This window comes from Bombina bombina, chromosome 4, assembly GCF_027579735.1.
Source record: "Bombina bombina isolate aBomBom1 chromosome 4, aBomBom1.pri, whole genome shotgun sequence".
Taxonomy (NCBI): Eukaryota; Metazoa; Chordata; class Amphibia; order Anura; family Bombinatoridae; genus Bombina; species Bombina bombina.
In genome coordinates this window covers 1,116,699,333-1,116,724,338 of record NC_069502.1, presented here as the reverse complement: position 1 = coordinate 1,116,724,338, position 25,006 = coordinate 1,116,699,333, and the positions used below count along the sequence as shown (strand labels likewise).

Sequence of the window (25,006 nt, the reverse complement as noted above, 5' to 3'; positions counted from 1 at the left end):
AACCTTCTTTTAAAGAGTATGTATCTCTATTAATACAGCCTGTCTTGCTTTCCCTGCATTAAGGCTTAAAATTAGATTATTTCAGTATCAGCAGCATTTTCATAGTCAATTCTATTCATAGAAAATTACTTTACTGCACATACATTAATAAGCCTGCTAACAGTCGCTTTTCACTGCATTAAGGCTATACTTATATTAATTTGATAACAGCAACATTTTCTTAGTCAATACCATTCCTTAGAAAATTAGTTTTACTGCACATACAGTAATAAGCCTGCTAACAGTCGCTTTCATTGCATTAAGCTTTTACTTACAATAACTTGGCAATAGCAGCATTTCTTTAGTCAATTCCATTCCTTAGAAAATATATTTTACTGCACATACCTCATTTGCAGGAAAACCCGCACGCTGTCCCCCATCTGAAGTTTACCTCTCTCCTCAGAATGTGTGAGAAACAGCCAGTGGATCTTAGTTACTTCTGCTAAGATCATAGAAAATCGCAGGCAGATTCTTCTTCCAATACTGCCTGAGAGAAAAACAGCACACTCCGGTGCCATTTAAAAATAACAACTTTTGATTGAAGAAATAAATTAAGTATAAAACACCACTCCTCTCGCGAACCTCCTTCTATGTTGAGATTGCAAGAGAATGACTGGATATGGCAGTAAGGGAGGGGCTATCTAGCAACTCTGCTATGGGTGATCTCTTGCAACTTCCTGTTGGAAGGAGAATATCCCATAAGTAATGGATGATCCGTGGACTGGATACACTTAAGAGAAAATGCAGTTACACTAACAAAATTTTTACAGTGTATGTAATAAGTGTAGCAGAGCATTGCACCCACTTGCAAATGGATGATTAACCCCTTAATACCAAAAACGGAATAACAAATGACAAAAACATTTTTTAAACAGTCACAACAACTGCCACAGCTCTACTGTGGCTTTTTACCTCCCTCCAATCCGACTTTTGAAGCCTTTTGAGCCCTCCAGAGAAGTCATGGATCATGCAGGAAGAAGCTGGATGTCTGTGTCTGTAATTTTTTGCTGTGCAAAAAAACGCAAAAATGGGCCCCTCCCACTCATATTACAACAGTGGGAAGCCTCAGGGAACTGTTTCTAGGCAAAATTCAAGCCAGCCATGTGGAAAAAACTAGGCCCCAATAAGTTTTATCACCAAACATATGTAAAAAACGATTTAAACATGCCAGCAAAAGTTTTTAAAAACATAATTTATACTTACCTGTTAATTTATTTCTCTTGTAGTGTATCCAGTCCACGGATCATCCATTACTTATGGGATATTCTCCTTCCCAACAGGAAGTTGCAAGAGATCACCCCATAGCAGAGTTGCTATATAGCTCCTCCCCTAACTGCCATATCCAGTCATTCGACCGAAAACATGCAGAGAAAGGAAAAACCATAGGGTGCAGTGGTGACTGTAGTTTAAATGAAAAAATTACCTGCCTTAAAAGGACAGGGCGGGCCGTGGACTGGATACACTACAAGAGAAATAAATTTATCAGGTAAGTATAAATTATGTTTTCTCTTGTTAAGTGTATCCAGTCCACGGATCATCCATTACTTATGGGATACCAATACCAAAGCTAAAGTACACGGATGATGGGAGGGACAAGGGCAGGTATTTAAACGGAAGTTACTGCTGCCTATAAAAACCCCTTTCTCCCAAAAATAGCCTCCGAAGAAGCAAAGAATCAAATTTGATAAATTTGAAAAAGTATAAAACGCAGACCAAGACTGCGTCTTGTAAATCTGTTCAACAGAAGCCTCATTTTTAAAAAGGCCCAAGTGAAAACCATAGCTCTAGTAGAATGAGCTGTAATCCCTTCAGGAGGCTGCTGTCCAGCAGTCTCCTAAGCTAAATGAATTGTGCTTTTTTTTAAAACCAAAAGACAGAGAGGTTGCTGAAGTCTTTGACCTCTCCTCTGACCAGAATAGACAACAAAACAAGGTGAATGTTTGATAAAGATCTGTAGTAGCTTGTAAGTAAAACTTTAAAGGCACGAACCACGTCCAAAGTGTGTAATAGACGTTCCTTCTTTGAAGAAGGATAAGGGTACAAGAATGGAACAACAATTTGAGTGATATTCTTGTTAGATACCACCTTAGGTAAAAACCCAGGTTGGTACACAGGACCACCTTATCCGTACGGAGGACCAGATAAGGAGAATTACATTGTAATGCAGATAACTCGGAGACTCTACGAGCCGAGGAAATAGCTACCAAAAGGAACTTTCCAAGATAAAAGTTTGATATCTATGGAATGAAAAAGGTTCAAACGGATCTCCTCTGAAGAACCTTAAGAACCAGGTTTAAGCTCCATGGCGGAGCAACAGTTTTAAACACAGGCTTGGTTCTAACCAAAGCCTGACCAAATGGCCTGAACATCTAGAATATCTGCCAGACGCTTGTGCAAAAGAATAGACAGAGTAAAAATCTGTCCTTTTAAGGAACTAGCTGACAACCCTTTTCTCAAATCATCGTGGAGAAAAGATAATATCCTTGGAATCCCGAATTTACTCCATGAGTAACCCTTGGATTCATAACAATAAGATATTTACACCATATCTATGTTAATTTTCCTAGAGACAGGATTTCATGCCTGTATTAAGGTATCAATGACTGACTCGGAGAAGTCATGCTTTGATAACATCAAGCGTTCAGTCTCCAGGCAGTCCATCTCAGATTAGTTATATTTAGATGGTTGAAAAGACCCTGAGGTAGAGGGTCCTGTCTCAGAAACAGAGACCGTGGTGGAAAGGATGACATGTCCACCAGATCTGTATACCAGGACCTGCGTGGCCACGCAGGCGCTGCCAAAAACACCAAAGCACTCTCCTGCTTGATCTTGTGTAAACACCTCCGGAGGGAATCCCACTCCTCCAGATGAAAAGTCTGACGACTTAGAAAATCCGCCTCCCAGTTCTCAACACCTGGGATATGGATAGCTGACAGACAAGAGAGAGTCTCTGTCCAGTGAATTATTTTAAGACTGCTAACATCGCTAGGAAACTATGTTCCCCCCTTGATGGATGATGTAAGTCACAGTCGTGATATTGTCCGACTGAAAAATAATGTACCTCAGAGTTGCTAACTGAGGCCAAGTCTGAAGAGCATGGAATACGCTCCCAGTTCCAGAATATACCTTAGAAGGAGGGTCTCCTCCTGAGTCCACTATCCCTGAGCCTTCAGGGAGTTCCAGACTGTATCCCAACCTAAAAGGCTGGCATCTGTTGTAACAATTGTCCCATCTGACCTGCGGAAAGTCATACCCTTGGACAGATGGACCCGAGATAGTCCCCCAGAGAAGAGAATCTCTGGTCTCTTGGTCCAGATTTAACAGGAGAACAAATCTGTGTAATCCCCGTTCCTCTGACTGAGTCTGCATAGTTGCAGCGGGTCTGAAATGAAGGCGTGCAAACGGTACTATGTCCCTTGCCGCTACCATTAAGCCAATTACATTCATATACTGAGCCACCAAAGGGCGCGGGATGGAATGAAGAACACAGCAGAAATTTAGAAACTTTGACAACCTGGACTCCGTCAGGTAAATTTTCATTTCTACAAAATCTATCAGAATCCCTAGGAGGGAAACCCTTGAGATTGGAGATAGAGAACTCTTCCTGTTCACTTTTCCACCCATGCGATCTCAGAAATGGCAGTACTACGTCCGTATGAGACTTGGCAACTTGGATGTTTGACGCCTGTATCAGGATGTCTAAATAAGGGGCCACTTCTATGCCCCGCGGCTTAAGGACTGCCAAAGCGACCCCAGAACCTCTATAAAGATTCTTGGGGCTGTAGTTAACCCTAAAGGAAAGAACTACAAAACTGGTAATGCCTGTTTAAAAAGGCAACATGAAAAACCGATGGTAATCTTTCTGCATCGTAATGCGAGGATAAGCATCTTTCAAATCCATTGTAGCCCTCTAGTGACTCTCCTGGATCATAGTTAAGATGGTATGAATAGTTTCCAACTTAAATGATGGAATTCTGAGGAATTTGTTTAAGATCTTTAAATCCAAAATAGATTTGAAGGTTCCCTCTCCTTGGGAACCCACAAACAGATTTGAGGAAAAACTCTATCCCTGTTCCTCCCCTGGAACTGGATGGGTCTCGTACACAGTGTAAGAATGCCTCTTTCTTTATCTGGTTTGCAGATAATAGTGAAAGGTGAAATCTCCCCTCCTTTGGGGGAAAGCTTTGAAATCCAGAAGATATCTCTGGGGATATAATTTCCAATGCCCAGGGATCCTGGGCCTCTCTCTCACATCCACGCCAGGGCGAAAGATGAAAGTCTGCCCCCTACAGGATCCGTTACCGGATAGGGAGCCGTTCTACCTGCTGTCTTAGAGGCAGCAGCAGGCTCCTTGGCCTGCTTATCTTTGTTCCAGGTCTGGTTGTCACCAGACCGTCTTGGAGTTTCGAAAATTAGACTTTTTTTTTCCTGAGGAAGGGCATTACCTTTTCCTCCAGTGATATTAGTAATAATCTCCTTCAAACCAGGCCCAAATAGGGTCTGCCCCTTGAAAAGGAGTTAAGTAGCTTATTTATTAAAGTCACGACAGCGGACCATAATATAAGCCTTAGCGCTGTGCGCGCCAGCATAGTAAAAAACAGAATTCTTAGCCGTTAGTTTAGTCAAAAGAAAACAAGGCATCAGAAAAAAAGGAATTGGCTAGCTTAAGTGCTCTAAGCTTGTCAAGTATTCATTCAATGGAGTCGCTACCTGTAAAGCCTCAACCAGAGACTCAAACCAGAACGCCGCAGCAGCAGTGACAAAAGCAATGCATGCAAGGGGCTACAGGATAAAAACTTGTTGAATAAACATTTTCTAAAAACAGAATTTATGCTTACCTGATAAATTACTTTCTCCAACAGGTGTGTCCGGTCCACGGCGTCATCCTTACTTGTGGGGAATATCTCTTCCCCAACAGGAAATGGCAAAGAGTCACAGCAAAGCTGGCCATATAGTCCCTCCTAGGCTCGCCCACCCCAGTCATTCGACCGACGGACAGGAGGAAAAAACTAGGAGAAACCATATGGTACCGTGGTGACTGTAGTTAAGAGAAAATAATTCATCAGAACCTGATTAAAAAACCAGGGCGGGCCGTGGACCGGACACACCGTTGGAGAAAGTAATTTATCAGGTAAGCATAAATTCTGTTTTCTCCAACATTGGTGTGTCCGGTCCACGGCGTCATCCTTACTTGTGGGAACCAATACCAAAGCTTTAGGACACGGATGAAGGGAGGGAGCCAATCAGGTCACCTAAACGGAAGGCACCACGGCTTGCAAAACCTTTCTCCCAAAAATAGCCTCCGAAGAAGCAAAAGTATCAAATTTGTAAATTTGGCAAAAGTGTGCAGTGAAGACCAAGTCGCTGCCTTACATTTCTGATCAACAGAAGCCTCGTTCTTGAAGGCCCATGTGGAAGCCACAGCCCTAGTGAGTGAGCTGTGATTCGTTCAGGAGGCTGCCGTCCGGCAGTCTCATAAGCCAATCGGATGATGCTTTTAAGCCAAAAGGAAAGAGAGGTAGAAGTAGCTTTTTGACCTCTCCTTTTGCCAGAATAACGACAACAGAGAAGAAGTTTGTCTGAAATCCTTTAGTTGCTTCTAAATAGAACTTCTAGAGCACGAACTACATCTAAATTGTGTAACAAACGTTCCCTTCTTTGAAACTGGATTCGGACACAAAGAAGGCACAACTATCTCCTGGTTAATATTCTTGTTAGAAACAACCTTTGGAAGGAAACCAGGCTTAGTACGCAAAACAACCTTATCTGAATGGAACACCAGATAGGGCGGAGTACACTGCAGAGCAGATAACTCAGAAACTCTTCTAGCAGAAGAAATAGCAACCAAAAACAAAACTTTCCAAGATAACAACTTGATATCTATGGAATGTAAAGGTTCAAACGGAACCCCTTGAAGAACTGAAAGAACTAGAATTAAGACTCCAGGGAGGAGTCAAAGGTCTGTAAACAGGCTTGATCCTGACCAAAGCCTGAACAAAAGCTTGAACATCTGGCACAGCTGCCAGTCGTTTGTGTAGTAAGGACAGATAAAGCAGAAATCTGTCCCTTTAGAGAACTTGCAGATAATCCTTTATCCAAACCTTCTTGTAGAAAGGAAAGAATCCTAGGAATCTTTTATCTTACTCCATGGGAATCCCTTGGATTCACACCAACAGATATATCTTTTCCATATTTTATGGATAAATCTTTCTAGTTACAGGTTTTCTGGCTTGTACCAGAGTATCTATCACAGAATCCTGAAAACCCACGCTTAGATAGAATCAAGCGTTCAATTCTCCAAGCCGTCAGCTGGAGGAGAACAGATTTGGATGTTCGAATGGACCCTGAACAAGAAGATCCTGTCTCAAAGGTAGCTTCCATGGTGGAAGCCGATGACATATTCACCAGGTCTGCATACCAAGTCCTGCGTGGCCACGCAGGAGCTATCAAGATCACCTAGGCCCTCTCCTGTTTGATCCTGGCTACCAGCCTGGGAATGAGAGGAAACGGTGGAAACACATAAGCTAGGTTGAAGGTCCCAAGGCTGCTACTAGTGCATCCACTAGAGTCGCCTTGGGATCCCTGGATCTGGACCCGTAGCAAGGAACCTTGAAGTTCTGACGAGACGCCATCAGATCCATGTCTGGAATGCCCCATAATTGAGTCAACTGAGCAAAGATCTCCGGGTGGAGTTCCCACTCCCCCGGATGGAATGTCTGACGACTCAATAATCCGCTTCCCAGTTTTCCACACCTGGAATGTGGATCGCAGACAGGTGGCAGGAGTGATTCTCCGCCCATTGTATTATCTTGGTCACTTCTTTCATCGCCAGGGAACTCCTTGTTCCCCCCTGATGATTGAGATACGCAACAGTCGTCATGTTGTCTGATTGGAATCTTATGAATCTGGCCTTGCTAGCTGAGGCCAAGCCCTGAGAGCATTGAATATCGCTCTTAGTTCCAGAATGTTTATCGGGAGAAGAGACTCTTCCCGAGACCACAGTCCCTGAGCTTTCAGGGATTCCCAGACCGCGCCCCAGCCCACTAGGCTGGCGTCGGTCGTGACGATGACCCACTCTGGACTGCGGAAGCTCATTCCCTGGGATAGGTGATCCTGGGTTAGCACCAACGGAGTGAGTCTCTGGTCTTCTGATCTACTTGAATCACTGGAGACAAGTCTGTATAGTCCCCATTCCACTGTTTCAGCATGCACAGTTGTAATGGTCTTAGATGAATTCGCGCAAAAGGAACTATGTCCATTGCTGCAACCATCAATCCTACTACTTTCATGCACTGAGCTACGGAAGGACGAGGAATAGAATGAAGAACTTGACAAGAGTTTAGAAGTTTTTGATTTTCTGACTTCTGTCAAGAAAATCCTCATTTCTAAGGAATCTATTATTGTTCCAAGAAGGGAACTCTTGTCGACAGGAGACAGGGAACTTTTTTCTATGTTCACCTTCCATTCGTGAGATCTGAGAAAGGCCAGAACGATGTCTGAGTGAGCCTTTGCCTTTGAAAGAGACGACGCTTGTACTAGAATGTCGTCCAAGTACGGTACTACTGCAATGCCCCCTTGGTCTTAGAACCGCTAGAAGGGATCCGAGTACCTTTGAGAAAATCATTGGAGCAGTGGCTAACCGAATGGAAGGGCCACAAACTGGTAATGTTTGTCCAGAAAGGCGAACCTTAGGAACTGATGATGTTCTTTGTGGATAGGAATATGTAGATACGCATCCTTTAGATCCACAGTAGTCATAAATTGACCTTCCTGAATTGTGGGTAGAATCGTTTGAATGGTTTCCATCTTGTACGATGGTACTCTGAGAAATTTGTTTAGGATCTTTAGATCCAGATTGGTCTGAAAGTTTCCTCTTTTTTGGGAACCACAAACAGATTTGAGTAAAATCACATTCCTTGTTCCGTCGTTGGAAACTGGGTGTATCACTCCCATCTTTAAACAGATCTTCTACACAATGTAAGAAAGCCTGTCTCTTTATTTGGTTTGAGGATAAGTGAGACATGTGGAACCTTCCCCTTGGGGGTAGTTCCTTGAATTCCAGAAGATAACCCTGAGAAACTTTTCTAGCGTCCAGGGATCCTGAACATCTCTTGCCCAAGCCTGAGCAAAGAGAGAGAGTCTGCCCCCCACTAGATCCGTTCCCGGATCAGGGGGCTACTCCTTCATGCTGTTTTGTTAGCAGCTGGCAGGCTTCTTGGCCTGCTTCCCCTTGTTCCAGCCTTGCATCGGTTTCCAGGCTGGTTTGGTCTGTGAGGTATTACCCTCTTGTTTAGAGGATGCAGAATTAGAGCCCGGTCCGTTCCTGAATTACGAAAGAACGAAAATTAGACTTATTCTTGGCTTTGAAAGGCCTATCTTGTGGGAGGGCGTGGCCCTTTCCCCCAGTGATGTCTGAGATAATCTCTTTCAATTCTGGCCCGAAGAGAGTTTTACCCTTGAAGGGGATATTAAGCAATTTTGTCTTGGATGATACAATCGCTGACCAAGACTTTAACCAAAGCGTTCTGCGCGCCACAATTGCAAACCCTGAATTTTTCGCCGCTAATCTAGCTATTTGCAAAGCGGCATCTAAAATAAAAGAGTTAGCCAACTTAAGTGCGTGAACTCTGTCCATAACCTCCTCATATGGAGTCTCTCTACTGAGCGACTTTTCTAGTTCCTCGAACCAGAACCACGCCGCTGTAGTGACAGGAACAATGCACGAAATGGGTTGAAGAAGGTAACCTTGCTGTATAAAATCTTTTTAAGCAAACCTCCAATTTTTTATCCATAGGATCTTTGAAAGCACAATTATCCTCGATAGGAATAGTAGTGCGCTTGTTTAGAGTAGAAACTGCCCCCTCGACCTTAGGACTGTCTGCCATAAGTCCTTTCTGGGGTCGACCATAGGAAATAATTTCTTAAATATAGGAGGGGGAACAAAGGTATGCCGGGCTTCTCCCACTTCCTTATTCACTATGTCCGCCACCCGCTTGGGTATAGGAAAAGCGTCGGGTGCACCGGAACCTCTAGGAACTTGTCCATCTTGCATAATTTTTCTGGAATGACCAGGTTGTCATTATCATCCAGAGTAGATACACCTCCTTAAGCAGTGCCCGGAGATGTTCTAATTTAAATTTAAATGTGCACAACATCAGGTTTCAGCCTGTTGGAAATTTTTCCTGAATCCGAAATTTCCCCATCTGACAAACCTCCCTCATGGCCCCTTCAGATTGGTGGTGAGGTATGACAGAACAATTTTCATCAGCGCCCTCCCTGCTCTTCAGTGTTTAAAGCAGAGCAATCGCGCTCTCTCTGATATGCAGCATTTTGGATAAAATATTTGCTATGGAGTTATCCATTACAGCCGTCAATTGTTGCATGGTAATAAGCATTGGCGCTCTAGAAGTACTAGGGGCCTCCTGCGTGGGCAAACTGGTGTAGACACAGAAGGAGATGATGTAGAACCATGTCTACTCCCTTCATCTGATGAATCATCTTGGGCAAACTTCATTATCTGTGACAGTACTGTCCTTACTGTTTTGGACGCTTTAGCACAATTATCACATAATTTAGAAGGGAGAGACACATTGACTTTCATACATATAGAACATAGCTTATCTGAAGGCACAGACATGTTAAACAGGCTTAAACTTGTCAGTAAAACACAAATACCGTTTTAAATCAAAACCGTTACTGTCTCTTTAAATTTTAAACAGAGCACACTTTATTACTGAATATGTGAAAAAATATGAAGGACATGTTCAAAAATTTACCAAAATTTCACCAAAGTGTCTTAAAGCATTAAAAGTATTGCACACCAACTTTCAGGAGCTTTAACCCTTAAAAAATAGAAACCGGAGCCGGTTACAGTTTTAACCCCTCTACAGTCCCAGCTACAGCCTTTGCTGCGACTCTACCAAACCCAGAGGGGGAATACGATACCAAATGACGCCTTCTAGAACTTTTCCAACTATTTTCAGGTCCTCACACATGCATCTGCATGTCTTGCTCTCAAAAACAACATGCGCAGTAATGGCGCGAAAATGAGGCTCAGCCTACAACTGGGAAGGCCCTTCCTGACTGGAAAAGGTGTCTAACATAGTGCCTGACGTTTAAAAAACGTTCCCCAAGTTTATAAATGTGAAATACCAGCATAAACATGTATAAAATGCCCAAATAAAGCAATTGATTTTGCCCATAAAAGTGTCTACCAGTTTTATAGCCCATATTAAGCCCTTTATTCTGCTTGAGACTATGATAATGGCTTACCCGGTCCCCATGAGGGGAAATGACAGCCTTCCAGCATTACACAGTCTTGTTAGAAATATGGCTAGTCATACCTTAAGCAGAAAAGTCTGCTAACTGTTTCCCCCAACTGAAGTTACTTCATCTCAACAGTCCTATGTGGAAACAGCAAAGGATTTTAGTTACTGTCTGCTAAAATCATCTTCCTCTCACACAAACAGAATTTCATCTCTTTCTGTTTCAGAGTAAATAGTACATACCAGCACTATTTTAAAATAAACTCTTGATAGTAGAATAAAAAACTACAACTAAACACCACATACTCTTAACCATCTCCGTGGAGATGTTGCCTGTGCAACGGCAAAGAGAATGACTGGGGTGGGCGGAGCCTAGGAGGGGACTAAATGGCCAGCTTTGCTGGGACTCTTTGCCATTTCCTGTTGGGGAAGAGATATTCCCACAAGTAAGGATGACGCCGTGGACCGGACACACCAATGTTGGAGAAAAAGCACAACTGTCCTCGACAGGGCTAGTGATAACGCTTAGCTAGAGTAGAAACTCTTCTCTCCACCTTAGGGACCGTCTGCCATAAGATCCCGTGTGGTGGCATCTGTTAGATAACAGTTTTCTAAAAATAGGAGGGGGAAGAGAACGGCACACCTGGTCTATCCCATTCCTTATTAATAATTTCTGTAAACCTCTTTAGGTATTGAAAGAAACATCAGTACACACCGGCACTGTATAGTATCTATTCAGTCTACACAATTTCTAGCACTGTAATTGTAAACCAGTCATTCAGAGATGCTAAAACCTCCCTGAGCAACAAGTGGAGGATCTTAAGCATAAATTTTAAATATAGAAATATCGGAATCAGGTTAAATCATCTCCCCTGAATCACAAATATGACCCACTGCATATAGTGAGGCAGTAACAGACATGGTTCTCGACGCATCTGTATGCTCTGTATCTATCCCCAGAGCTATCTCGCTTTCCTTTAATTTCAGGTAGTCTGACTAATACCGCTCCCAGAGTATTATTCATAACTTTCGCCATGTCTGGTAAAATAAACGCTATAAGCGCCCTTGATGTACTTGGCGCCATTTGAGCGTGAATCCCTGGAGCGGGAGTCGAAGAGTCTGACACATGGGGAGAGTTAGACGCATAACTTCCCCCTCGACAGAAACCTCTGATAAAATAAACGCTATGGGCGCCCTTGAACCACTTGGCGCCATTTGAGCGTGAGTCCCTAAAGCGGGAGTCAAAGGGTCTGACACGTGGGGAGAGTTAGTCGGCATAACTTCCCCCTCTGACAGAATCCTCTGGTGATGTTTTTAAAGAGACAAAAAATGATCTTTATTGTTTAACATGAAATCAGTACATCTGGTACACATTCTAAAATGGGGGTCCACCATGGCTTCTAAACATAATGAACACAGAGCTTCCTCTATGTCAGACATGTTAGAACAGACTAATAATGAGACTAGTAAGCTTGGAAAACACTTTAAAATCAAGTTAACAAGCAAATATAAAAAACGTTACTGTGCCTTTAAGAGAAACAAATTTTGCCAGCATTTGAAAAACATTGTAAAAAGGCAGTAAATCAAACGAAATTTTACAGTATATGTATTAAGTTCACAGAGCATTGCACCCACTTGCAAATGGATGATTAACCCCTTAATGCAAAAAACAGATAAAAAAAACGACAGACCGTTTTTAACAGGTACAACAAAACTGCCACAGCTGAGCTGTGGATTACCTTCCCTATAAACGATTTTGGAAGTCTTTTTAGCCCTTTAGAGATGTCCTGTAGTATTCAAAGGACTGCTGAGGGAAATCTGGATGATTCATTTTGTAAATTTAAACTGTGCAAAAAGCTCTAAATTAGATCCCTCCCACTCATATTACAACAGTGGGAAACCTCAGTTAACTGTTGCTATGCAGAAATTAAGCCAGCCATGTGGAAAAATTATGCCCCAATAAACCTTATCACCAATGTACCTAAAAAAAACGATTAAACATGCCAGCAAACGTTTTTAAAACAACCTTCTTTTAAAGAGTATGTATCTCTATTAATAAGCCTGTCTTGCTTTCTCTGCATTAAGGCTTAAATTAGATTATTTCAGTATCAGCAGCATTTTCATAGTCAATTCCATTCCATAGAAAATTACTTTACTGCACATACATTAATAATTCTGCTAACAGTCGCTTTCACTGCATTAAGGCTTTACTTATATTAATTTGGTAACAGCAGCATTTTCTTAGTCAATTCCATTCCTTAGAAAATTGTTTTACTGCACATACATTAATAAGCCTGCTAACAGTCGCTTTCACTGCATTAAGGCTTTACTTACATTAATTTGGTAACAGCAGCATTTTCTTAGTCAATTCCATTCCTTAGAAAAATATTTTACTGCACATACCTCATTTGCAGGAAAGGCCGCACGCTGTCCCCCATCTGAAGTTTACCTCACTCCTCAGAATGTGTGAGAAAACAGCCAGTGGATCTTAGTTACTTCTGCTAAGATCATAGAAAAAACGCAGGCAGATTCTTCTTCCAAATACTGCCTGAGAGAAAAACAGCACACTCCGGTGCCATTTAAAAATAAACTTTTGATTGAAGAAATAAAACACCACTCCTCTTGCGGACCTCCTATGTTGAGAGTTGCAAGAGAATGACTGGGTATGGCAGTTAGGGGAGGAGCTATATAGCAACTCTGCTATGGGTGATCTCTTGCAACTTCCTGTTGGGAAGGAGAATATCCCATAAGTAATGGATGATCCGTGGACTGGATACACTTAACAAGAGAAATACACTTTTATAAGAGTATGTATATCTATTAATAAGCCTGATACCAGTCGCTATCACTGCATTTAAGGCTTTACTTACATTACTTCGGTATCAGCAGCATTTTCTAGCAAATTCCATCCCTAGAAAAATATTTTTTTTTTTTTATTTTTTTTTAAATTAATAATTTATTTTGCCATATAAAGTAAAGCAAATAATAAAACAAATCTTATATTGGCGCATCCTATATAACCACAAAAACACAAACATAAGAAAATAGACTAGGTGAAAATCCCATGGTGAGTATAAACTACATATAATTTTTTTTTTAAGTGTACTATTTTTCTAGAAAAATATTTTAACTGCACATACCTTATTGCAGGAAAACCTGCACGCTATTCCCCCTCTGAAGTTACCTCACTCCTCAGAATATGTGAGAACAGCAAAGGATCTTAGTTACTTCTGCTAAGATCATAGAAAACGCAGGTAGATTCTTCTTCTAAATACTGCCTGAGATAAACAGTACACTCCGGTACCATTTAAAAATAACAAACTTTTGATTGAAGAAATAAACTAAGTATAAAACACCACAGTCCTCTTACGACCTCCATCTTAGTTGAGAGTTGCAAGAGAATGACTGGATATGGCAGTGAGGGGAGGAGCTATATAGCAGCTCTGCTGTGGGTGATCCTCTTGCAACTTCCTGTTGGGAAGGAGAATATCCCACAAGTAATGGATGATCCGTGGACTGGATACACTTAACAAGAGAAAAAGGCACAGCTGTGACACTGACTGATTGAAAATGCAAATAAATAGTTAGGAGGACCCTGAAGAAAACAGAGTTCTTGAAAGTTTATTTTGAAACCTCGCCTCCAGAGAAAACCAATCTCCTTGTGCTCGCCTGGACCCCCATACTGCCCCCAACCTGAAAGACTTGCATCTGATGGAATTATTGGCATGGTTGGACAAAGGAAGATGCCCCTAAAGAAATGCAATAGAGATTTGTCCACCATGAGAGGGACTGTCTCAACTTTAGAGGTAGAGCTAATCCTTGCAACACTGAAGAGATTGGAAAGAGAGACAGAAGAGATATAAAAGTTGACAGAAACTTTAAACTCCTTTGTACCGATAAGAAAAGTCTTATAGACTGATATAGTCAATAAAGACTCCTAGAAAAGAAACTCCAGTATATGGAGAAAGAGAACTCTTTAGAAAAATTGATTCTCCAATCATGTTTGCAAAAAGATAAGAAAGGTTTGTATGATAAAATGCAGTAAAGCTAAAGATTGAGACTGAATCAAGATATCATCCAGGTAAGAGCCACCAAAAGACCTTGAACTCTGTTAGAGACAGGAGAGTTCCCAGAACATAGGTAGAAATGCTGGACGATGTATCCAAACCGAATGGAAGAGCAACAAACAAAGACTGTCATGAAAGGCAAACTTCAAAAACTCATAATAGGCTTTGATGACAGGGATATGAAGTAAACCATCTTTCATATCTATCATGGACAGACCTTTATAATCTCTAGTGAACCAGAGGGAGACTTTTGAATGTTTCCATCTTGGAAGAAGGAACCCAGAGAAAACTTGCTTGGAGATTAAAAAAACTAGCATAAGATTGTAGAACCTCTCTTTCTTAGGAACAATAAAAAGGGATTGACAGAAAAACTCTAGTCTTGTTCCAACACAGGAACTGGGACTATAAATCCCAAGATTTCCAGGTTTAAAACAGCTTAATAAAGTAATTGACTTTACAGAGACCCCTGGAACAAGAGGCATAATACTTTTCGTCCTGAGAATTAGGGGCCTAGACACCTACAGTACATAAAACTCTTTAAGCAAAGTGCAAAGCATGAACATGAATAAAGAGGAATATGTATTGTGACCAGAGACCGAGTCTTGATCATCTAAATTTATTTCACCTTCAGAAAGCAAATCTGAAGAGACAAAAGCAAAATCAATAATAATAAATTTAAAAGATCTGATCTTAGAGAAATGTACAGTGCAAAAACTGAAGCATTCCCCTGTATAGCACAAACAGAGGGGGAAAAAATTCAATGTGGAGGAAAGGTAGTATTGATCTGATGGTTATACATAAAATGATAGAAATATTGTAGTAATTTCAAAGCTGAGCTGGGGATACAGGTATCAGCACAAAATTACACTCAAAGTAAGTAAATAAGTCAACAATGGATCTACTCACTAAAGGATCTACATTAGAAGTAGTGGGGACAGTTCGAGAATGCTCCATAAGATGTACAGACAAATAAAAAATACCACACAAAGTAGCAGTTTAAAACATAGTATACAGAAACACAAATATAAAAGGGGTACCTATATAAAAGGGGTACCTTGCATTCAATCTTCAATGTGCGGCTGGAGATCACATGAGGAGGAGATCTGTGCCCATGTTCTGAAGAGGAGAACTGGCGATGACCTTGCAGAAGACTTAGCCGCTGCCACCAGGATTAAGATAGAAGATGGGCCGCGGCCTGGATGAAAATTGAAGAAGATGGTCCCGCGATGGATGAAAATGAATATAAACTGACCTTTATTATTCCATGGTATAATACAGGTCAGTTTATATTAATCTGCCAAGGCTGGAGTACCTTTTTCAAAGACTTATTGATACGGAGGGGGTGGCTGACTGCGCCTAATTGTTGGGTTGCTGTTCCCCAATTCTTGTTTCTCTTCATCATTGGTGAGTACTACTTTTTGGCTTAGTGTTAGGGTGTTTGTTTGGGGTGGTGTTTTTTTTAGATTAGGTTTTTTTTTTATTGGGCAGAAAAAGAGATGAATGCCCTTTTTAAGGGAGATGCAAATCCAAATGCCCTTTTCAGGGCAATGGGTATATTAGTTTTTATTTTTTAGTTATTTTTTTTTTTGGGGGGGGGGGGGGGGGGTAATGTTAGGAGATTTTATTTTATTTTTATGTAAAAGAGCTGTTAGCTTTGGGGCAATGTTTTTTTTATTTTCTGTATTAGGTTTTTTTTGTAATGGTAGGGTTTTTTATTTTTTGTAATGGTAGCATTTTTTATTTTTAGTAATGTTAGTTTTTTTAATTTAAGCTTAGGTTATAATTTTGCTTAATAGGTAAGTTTATTTTTTAAGGTAGTATATTTTTACTTTCATTTAGGTGTATTTTAATTGTGGTTAAGTTAGGGGGTTTAGTAATTAGATTAATACTTTGAGCTGCGGCGGAAGGAGGTGTAGGGGTTAACAGATGTATTTAGTGGTTGCAATGTGGGGAGATGGCAGTTTAGGGGTTAATAGATTTATTTAGTGGTTGCGGTGTGGGGGATGGTGGTTTAGGGGTAATAGATTTATTTAGTGGTTGTGATGTGGGGGGGTGGAGGTTTAGAGGTTAATAGTGCAGTTTATGGATGTAAGTGTACATTGTAAGGTATTTTTTATGTGTTTTGTGAAACTTTTATGTTCCGCAAAACACATAACTACAGGTCTTTGAGTGCGGAATGGGAAAGACAGAACGCACGACTTGTTATATCAAATCAATGACCATTCCGCACACAAAGACCATATCGCGCGCAGAAAAGCCATACCATGCATCTTGTAATCTAGGTCCATGCCTGCAGTTGCAGGGATGACTGCTACCAGTGGATAGCCCATCCAGTACTGTATAAGTAACAGCATAGGATTCACTATAAGGAGTATCTCAACGACCCAACAGGAGGAGGCTTGGGGACCGGTCCCTGCAACAGATGTGGCAGCCTTGTGACTAACTCCTACACCAGAAGTAATTATGTCACTACCCTATATTCCAATCCCCCCTCCATCTTTCTGTAGCAGTTCTCTGAGGGGAAAATGGACCTCAAACGAAGAATCTGGAACACCTAAGGCACATTCATTGCATTTTACCTAAAGAAATAGCACACTGATGAGCTAAACATTTTTTTATTGATATTTTTATAATTTAGAATAAAAATTACAAGAGAATTCTCCATATAACGGGTAAAAAGCAAACCATACCTCTTTCTGACTGCAAGTTTTAGGCCAGAATTTAAGCAATCCTCGAATAACCTATAAAACAAATCACATTTTTTTTTAAAAAAAAAATATCACCCAACAAAAACAATGAGATTCTAAAAATAGTTTGAGATAAAAATCAGTGTCTGTTTTGGCCAACTCTGTAAATACCTTCAATGAGCATTTTTTAAAAACATTTATTGCAGTGTATGTAGGTTATGATTAATCTTTACTGTACAAATGAATACATGGAAAGCAGGACTAATACTATTATTAGCTCAGCTTCACTTGAGTGTAACAACTGATTTTCATACATGGCTTATTTTTAACTTCCAGATCCTCCTACTCAAAATTAAGAATATATTACTCATTAGAATTGCTTAAGCACCATTTTCTCTACTTTTAACAGATTTGTGTAAGAAGTGGTAACAAAAATGACAAGCGGAATTTCATTTTGTAAATATTTTCTGTTAAGTAAAAATTTAAGCTTAACAGCACTTAAAGTAATACTATATTTAATATGTAGATTATGTGGAGTAAAGGGCATAACAAATGAAAATGAGAACACAGCTTTTATATATTTTTTTAGGACTGCAACATCTAAAAATCGGTAAAACTGATCAAAAAAATAGTTGTCAACGAATATCATTATTGATTAGGTGGTCTGCGATTAGTTGATCAGTTGCACGGCACCTGCTGATTCACTCTAGAGCTGAAAATAGTTGTCAACGAATCTCATTATCGATTAATTAGTTTGTGAATAGTTGGTTTGCACACAGACAACACCAGCTGCTACACTCCGATGAACTCATGAACATGATATTGTGTTTTATGTATAATATACAAAGGTTTCATGCGATAAACAATATCAGAGTAGACCTGAATTAAACAAGTAGTAAATGAGCAGTAAAGGTATATGCTTTGCTGCAATTACTGGATACGTCCAAGCAAATCGGGCCAGTGACTGTAATATATCATGCAGTTAGTCCCAATTAATAGGAGCACAGTGCTTGTCTCGGTACCCCAAAGCCAGTGCCTAGGATGCCGGTATGGCACATTAAGGTATACTTATTTAAGTCAGTCACTTGCAACACCCGTTCCTCATCTGATACGACCTGCTTGTAATTGACAACCTCCGTAGGCGATCCTGGTCTGGCGATGAAGCCCTTCAGTCACGGCTGCAGGAAATGTCCTCAGGCAGGGTCAGACTCCTTCCATCCGAGTGGTTGTGTCTCCTTACTCTTTGGCTCCCGGAAGTGACGTCAGTGCATCTCTTTGCCTACTATAGGCTCCAGATGCGGGGATAGGCAAAAAACGGTAATGGCTGGCAACATCAATCAGGATGTGGCAAGGCTTGAGACTTAAAGTGTGAATAAGCAGGGTTCCCAACCGCATGAACTACTATTAGATCCAAAGGAACAGCAAACACAATTTCAGTCAAAAGCTAAACAGCTCAGTTTATTTGGAAGTTCCAATTAATGGTAGGTAGACAGTCAGACAACTGACGCGTTTCACGCATGCGCTTCATCAGAGGCTAATGACTCTATTGACAGGAGGGCTTAAGTATATATCACCGGCCAATCACTGCAATAAACCGTCTCAACCAATAGTAGTATGCTTCATCATACTTAGCTGTGCTCGATGGGCGGAGATGTAACTCGCCTCTTGTTTTATTGTATTTTTCCGTTTGATCTATTTCTTTTTTTTAACCTTTTAAAGCCGTTACGCAGTTCTATTCCGTCATAATTAGACTGGGCTTTAAAGCCGTTATGATGGAATAGAACGTCATAGCTAACTGTCCTGAAGCCTTCTGTGCTGTCAGGACCTTATCACGGTCTTGGGGGCGTTCCCAGGGTTGTAGGGACGCCTCCCAGATGCGATCCAATAATTGAAATCTTGCGATCGTGTACACGATCGCTTGGTTTCAATTTGTCTACTGTAGGCACTTTAACCCTGACACGAAAGGGTTAAATAATAATAATTTGTATGTTCTTTTCTAAAATTCATTCAATTGTTTAAAACATTTTTTTTTATGTAAAGTTTGAACTAACTTGTTATTATGTTTTAGTTTTTCTGTATATATGAGGCAAAGTAACAATTTCTATGTTGGCCTTGTAGTAATTGTTTTTATATGCAAGTTTTCTCTCGAGATTATACTTTTGATTAATTATTCTGCGTAGTTAAAGCTTACACGGTGATGTGTACTTAAATGGACACTGAACTCAAATTTTTGATTTTGTGATTCAGATAGAGCATGCAATTGTAAACAACTTTCTAATTTATTCATATTATCAAATTTTCTTCATTCTCTTGGTATCTTTATTTGAAAAGCAAGAATGTAAGTTTAGATGCCAGCCCATTTTTGGTGAACAACCTGGGTTGTTCTTGCTGAATGGTAGATAAATTCACCCACCAATAAACAAGTGCTGTCCAGGGTCTGAACCAAAAATTGTCTGGCTCCTTAGCATAGATGCCTTCTTTTTCAAATAAAGACAGCAAGAGAACAAAGAAAAATTGATAATAGGAGTAAATTAGAAAGTGGCTTAAAATGGCATGCTCTATCCGAATCACGAAAGAAAACATTTGGGTTCAGTGTCCCTTTAAGCCCTCCTGTCAATAGACTCATTAGCCTCTGATGAAGCGCATGTGCGAATGCGCGAAATGCGTCAGATGTCTGACTATCTACCATTGTTTGGAACTTCTAAATAAACTGAGCTATTTAGCTTTTGACTGAAATCGTGTTTGCTGTTCCTTTGAATCTAATATTGAGTTTTATGGTTATATCCTTAGCCGCAAGGACGTCTACAGACATTTACTTTTCACTTTTTCAGGTGATTTGGGACTATGCTTTGCATGATATAGTGCAGAACAAATTATTTACACTTATCCCTAGATTGATGGGAGTTATTACTTGAATTGATGTGCTTTATTATCTGTTTGAACAATTATTAGCTGATTGCATGCTATTGCTGATATATGTACTGTATAGATACATGTGTAAGGCTTTGTCCTGTTATCAATATATATAGTCCTAATAGCACTTTTGACTTTAATATTTTATTTTTAATAAATTGTAATTTGTACAAAATTCAACATCTATAATTATATATTTGTTATTTTAAAGGGCGGACTAGATATTTTTTCCTTACCTTATAGCTGATTATTTAACATTGTATATAGATATTTAAGATATTTTAATGTTAGAATGAAGTCCAGGCTTACTTTGTTGAAAGACCCCTTGCCAAGGAGGAAGACACTTTGCATTGGTGGAGCTAACAAAGATAAATATCCCACCTTGGCGAAATTAGCAAAACCTAACTTATGCATATCAGGCACCTCAACACCATCTGAGCGCCTCTTCTCTGCTGCAGGCAAATAGCTTGCAAAAAGAGAGCCAGCCTCAGCCTGGAGCATGTGGATGTGTTCAGAAGGGACCCTAGCACCTGTGTGAAAATTCTGGGAGCTGTGGCCAACCCGAAGGGAAGAGCCACAAACTGGTAATGCTTGTCCAGAAAGGCGAACCTGAGGAACTGGTGATCTTTGTGGATAGGAATGTGTAGATACGCATCCTTTAAGTCCACGTGGTCATATATTGACCCTCCTGGATCATTGGCAAAATAGTCCGAATGGTCTCCATCTTGAAGGATGGGACTCTGAGGAATTTGTTTAGGATCTTGAGATCCAAAATTGGTCTGAAGGTTCCCTCTTTTTTGGGAACCACAAACAGATTGGAGTAGAACCCTTGCCCCTGTTCTGTTTTCGGAACTGGGCAGATCACTCCCATGGTATATAGGTCTTCTACACAGCGTAAGAACGCCTCTCTTTTTGTCTAGTTTACAGACAACTGAGAAAGATGGAATCTCCCCCTTGAGGGAGAATCTTTGAAATCTAGAAGATACCACTGGGTTATGATTTCTAAAGCCCAGGAGTCCTGAACGTCTCTTGCCCAAGCTTGAGCGAAGAGAGAAAGTCTGCCCCTACTAGATCCGGTCTCGGATCGGGGGCTACCCCTTCATGCTGTCTTGGTGGCAGCAGCGGACTTCTTGGCCTGTTTACCCTTGTTCGAAATCTGGTTAGGTCTCCAGACTGACTTGGATTGAGCAAAATTCCCCTCTTGCTTTGCGGCAGGGGAAGAGGTAGAGGGACCACCTTTGAAGTTCCGAAAGGAACGAAAATTATTTAGTTTGGTCCTCATCTTATTCGTCTTATCCTGAGGAAGGGCATGGTCTTTCCCTCCAGTGATGTCTGAAATGATCTCTTTCAGTTCAGGCCCGAATAGGGTCTTACCCTTGAAAGGGATGGCTAAAAGATTAGCTTTTGATGACACATCAATAGACCAGGACTTAAGCCATAACACTCTACACGCTAAAATGGCAAAACCTGAATTCTTCGCTGCTAATTTAGCCAATTGAAAAGCGGCATCTGTAATGAAAGAATTAGCTAGCTTGAGAGCCCCAATTCTATCCAGAATATCATCTAATGGGGTCTCAACCTGAAGAGCCTCCTCCAGACCCTCGAACCAAAAGGACGCTGCAGTAGTTAGAGGAACAATGCACGCTATAGGTTGGAGAAGAAAACCTTGGTGAACAAATATTTTCTTCAGAAGACCCTCTAATTTTTTATCCATAGGATCTTTGAAAGCACAACTGTCCTCGATAGGTATAGTTGTACGCTTAGCCAGGGTAGAAATAGCTCCCTCCACCTTAGGGACCGTCTGCCACGAGTCCCGCACGGCGTCAGATCTATCCCACTTCTTAGTAACAATTTCCGAAATCCTCTAAAGGACCGGAAAAACATCAGTGTAGGCAGGAACCTCTAGGAATCTGTCCATTTTACACAATTTCTCTGGAACTACAATAGGGTCACAATTATCCAGTCGCTAAAACCTCCCTGAGCAATAAGCGGAGGTGTTCTAGTTTAAATTTAAAAGCCGTCATATCTGAATCTGTCTGAGGGAACATATTTCCTGAATCAGAAATCTCTCCCTCAGCCAGCAAACCCCTCACTTCAGAACATTGTGAGGTTACATCGGAAATGGCTAATAAAGCGTCAGAGGGCTCAGCATTTGTTCTCACACCAGACCTACTGCGCTTCCCCTGCAACCCCGGCAGCTTAGATAAAACCTCTGTGAGTGTAGTATTCATAACTGCGGCCATATCTTGCAGGGTGAAAGAATTAGACGCACTAGAAGTACTTGGTGTCGCTTGTGCGGGCATTAACGGTTGTGACACTTGGGGAGAATTAGATAGCAAAACCTGATTCTCTTCTGACTGAGAATCATCCATAGTAGCTAAAATATGTTCTTTACAATTTATTGACCTTTCAGTGTATGAGGGACACATACTAAGTGGAGGTTCCACAATGGCTTCTAAACATATTGAACATTGACTTTCCTCAATATCAGACATGTTGAACAGGCTAGTAAGTAATGACTACAAACAAGCATGAAAACACTTTATTTAGTGAAAAAAATAACAATCTTAAAAAACGGTACTGCGCCTTTAAGAGAAAAAAAAAGCATACACGTTCTGCAAAACAGCCTAAACATGCACCAAATTTTTCAAAATTTTGTATGTAGACACAATATAGGTAGTTAAGATTGCACCACAATTTTTTTTTTAACAATTAACCCCTTCATTTCCAAGCCGGATCGAAAATAGGCCCAGATCCAGAAAAAAACTCTCAGCACCTTGCCACAGCCCTGCTGTGGCCCTACCTGCCCTTAGGGATCGAAAATGTGGGGTAAAAGCTTTGATTTGGCCCAAAACATACACCAGGGCCCTCAGGAGTTAGAGCTTGCTGCTTGTTGATAAAACTAACTGCGCATCTGAGGCGCGAAAATAGGCCCCGCCCATCTCACTTCGATGTCTCCTCAGCCTTAAAGAACCGCACCAGAGCGGTTATAACTAGCCATGTGGGTTCTAAGACCCAAAAGTTAAGCCATGTGTGCCCTTAATAAAGTTTGCCCAAAACATTATTGCCCACAAAAACGTTAAAGCACTCCCAAATCAAAAAACGTTTACTCACAAACATTTGCAATTCAGTGTCAACCATATTTGTAATTGGCCCCATATGCAAGCTAAGCAATGCACTTCTTTTAGCTCTAGGATTACCGCTTACCCTCCTGGGTATAACGTCAGCCTTTCTGAAATACACAGTCTCTCCAGAAAAATATGACTGAACATACCTCATTGCTGCATAGCATGAAACCGTTCCTCACACTGACGTTTTCCTGTACTCCTCAGCTCATGTGGGAACAGCAGTGGACCTTAGTTACAAATGCTAAGATCATCATCCTCCAGGCAGAAATCTTCATCTATGTCCTGCCTGAGAGCAAATAGTACAACACCGGTACCATTTAAAAAGAACAAACTCTTGATTGAAGATGAAATAAAAACTAACAGTTTAACACCTCTTCTCTTTACTCTTCCTGCTTAGAGCCAGCAAAGAGAATGACTGGGGGGTGGAGTTAAGGGGGGAGCTATATAGACAGCTCTGCTGTGGTGCTCTCTTTGCTACTTCCTGTCAGGAAGGACAATATCCCACAAGTTAGGATGAATCCGTGGACTCGGTACATCATGCAAAAGAAATGGTATTCATTTTTTTTCTATCCGGTTCATCGCCTGATTATTATCTGATTAATTAGATAGAAAGAAAAAGTCCATCGGAGTGAAGCAGCTGGTGCCGTGCGACTAACCAACTAATCACAAACCACTTAATTGACAACTATTTTTATGATCGCTCATACAGATTAGTTGTTGCAGCCCTACATTTTTTTAAATTTTAACTAGCTGTGTGATCAAGCTTCAGATATATTGCAAATAGGTTCATTTTCCCTATTCCTGTGGCAGAAGTAATATATGTTTAGTGAAATGCTTAATATTCTCTATTTTTGTTGCAATGTTAGGAGTCTATGGCAAAAATTACATTTGGAAAACAAAGTAAATTCACAGTTCAGTTTAAGATTCCAGCAGATACTTAACAAGCATGTAAATGCGGGAGGAACAATAATAATTTACCTACAAATACTTACTGGCTCTGTGAGGGTTGTATCCTTTTCCAAGAACTGCACAACACAATACGCAAGCTGCAGACACAACAAAAGCCATTAGCTAGATGAACAAATAAGATATTACTCTTGATCTTTATAGCATTAGATCTAGTAAGTGCATTCTTATCCACAGTAATTCCTTTTTCTAGGTCAACTTTAATGGCAGCATTCTCAAGTCAAGAGAACTTCCTTATTGCCTCTCACTATAAATGACCAGTTCTTCTGATACCTTTTGTGCTGTCAAGATCATAGTAAAATGGGACATGTTTTTGCATTGGCAAAACATGCACGCAACTGGTAGCCCCACGCATGTGCACTGATTGGTAAATGTAGACACAAATCAAGACAACTGAACAAAAAAGGCACATTGTAAATCTGTCAGGACCTGGCTTAACCAGAATAGCACAGAGGATGAACCTTTTAACAAGACAATCATGAACTGTGTCTAACATTTCAAAAAGAGAGAGGATACCAATTCTAGATAATGGTTCTATTGGGACTATGAGGGAGTAATCTTGACATCTTCAAGATAATGTTTTTAAACAATTTAAAATACCTTTATTCATAAAGCCTATACATTCAATTGCCATAGTGTGTTTTTAGCCATTGCAAAGGAGTGAGACTTTAGCTACGTGATTAACCTCTGCAAAGGATCAGAACTTTACCTATGCGTTTAGTGTCTCTTTAGGAGTTAAAAATTCTGCTACTTTGTGGGGGTTAAGCAAATAGGAAAGCATATACTAATTAATATTTTATGCCAAAATTACACATATGTAAAATTTACATTAGAGTGTCCCTTTAAGCAACTAAGGTGTTACAGCTGACACCTTTAAAGGGACAGTCTACTCCAAAATTGATACTTTTTAAAAAGATAGATAACGCCTTTACTGCCCATAC

The 25,006-nt window shown here is 40.6% G+C and overlaps 1 protein-coding gene across 1 annotated transcript in view; it reads right to left on the bottom strand.

The window, feature by feature from the left end:
* The window catches only part of LOC128658218 (serine/threonine-protein phosphatase 2A 56 kDa regulatory subunit alpha isoform), a gene marked incomplete in the record, with an annotated part of 340,402 nt that overhangs the window by 93,441 nt on the left and 221,955 nt on the right, over nucleotides 1-25,006 (bottom strand). Inside the window, 2 exon segments of the mRNA XM_053712752.1 lie at nucleotides 17,062-17,112; nucleotides 24,092-24,145. Coding sequence (XP_053568727.1) covers nucleotides 17,062-17,112; nucleotides 24,092-24,145 — 105 coding nt within the window.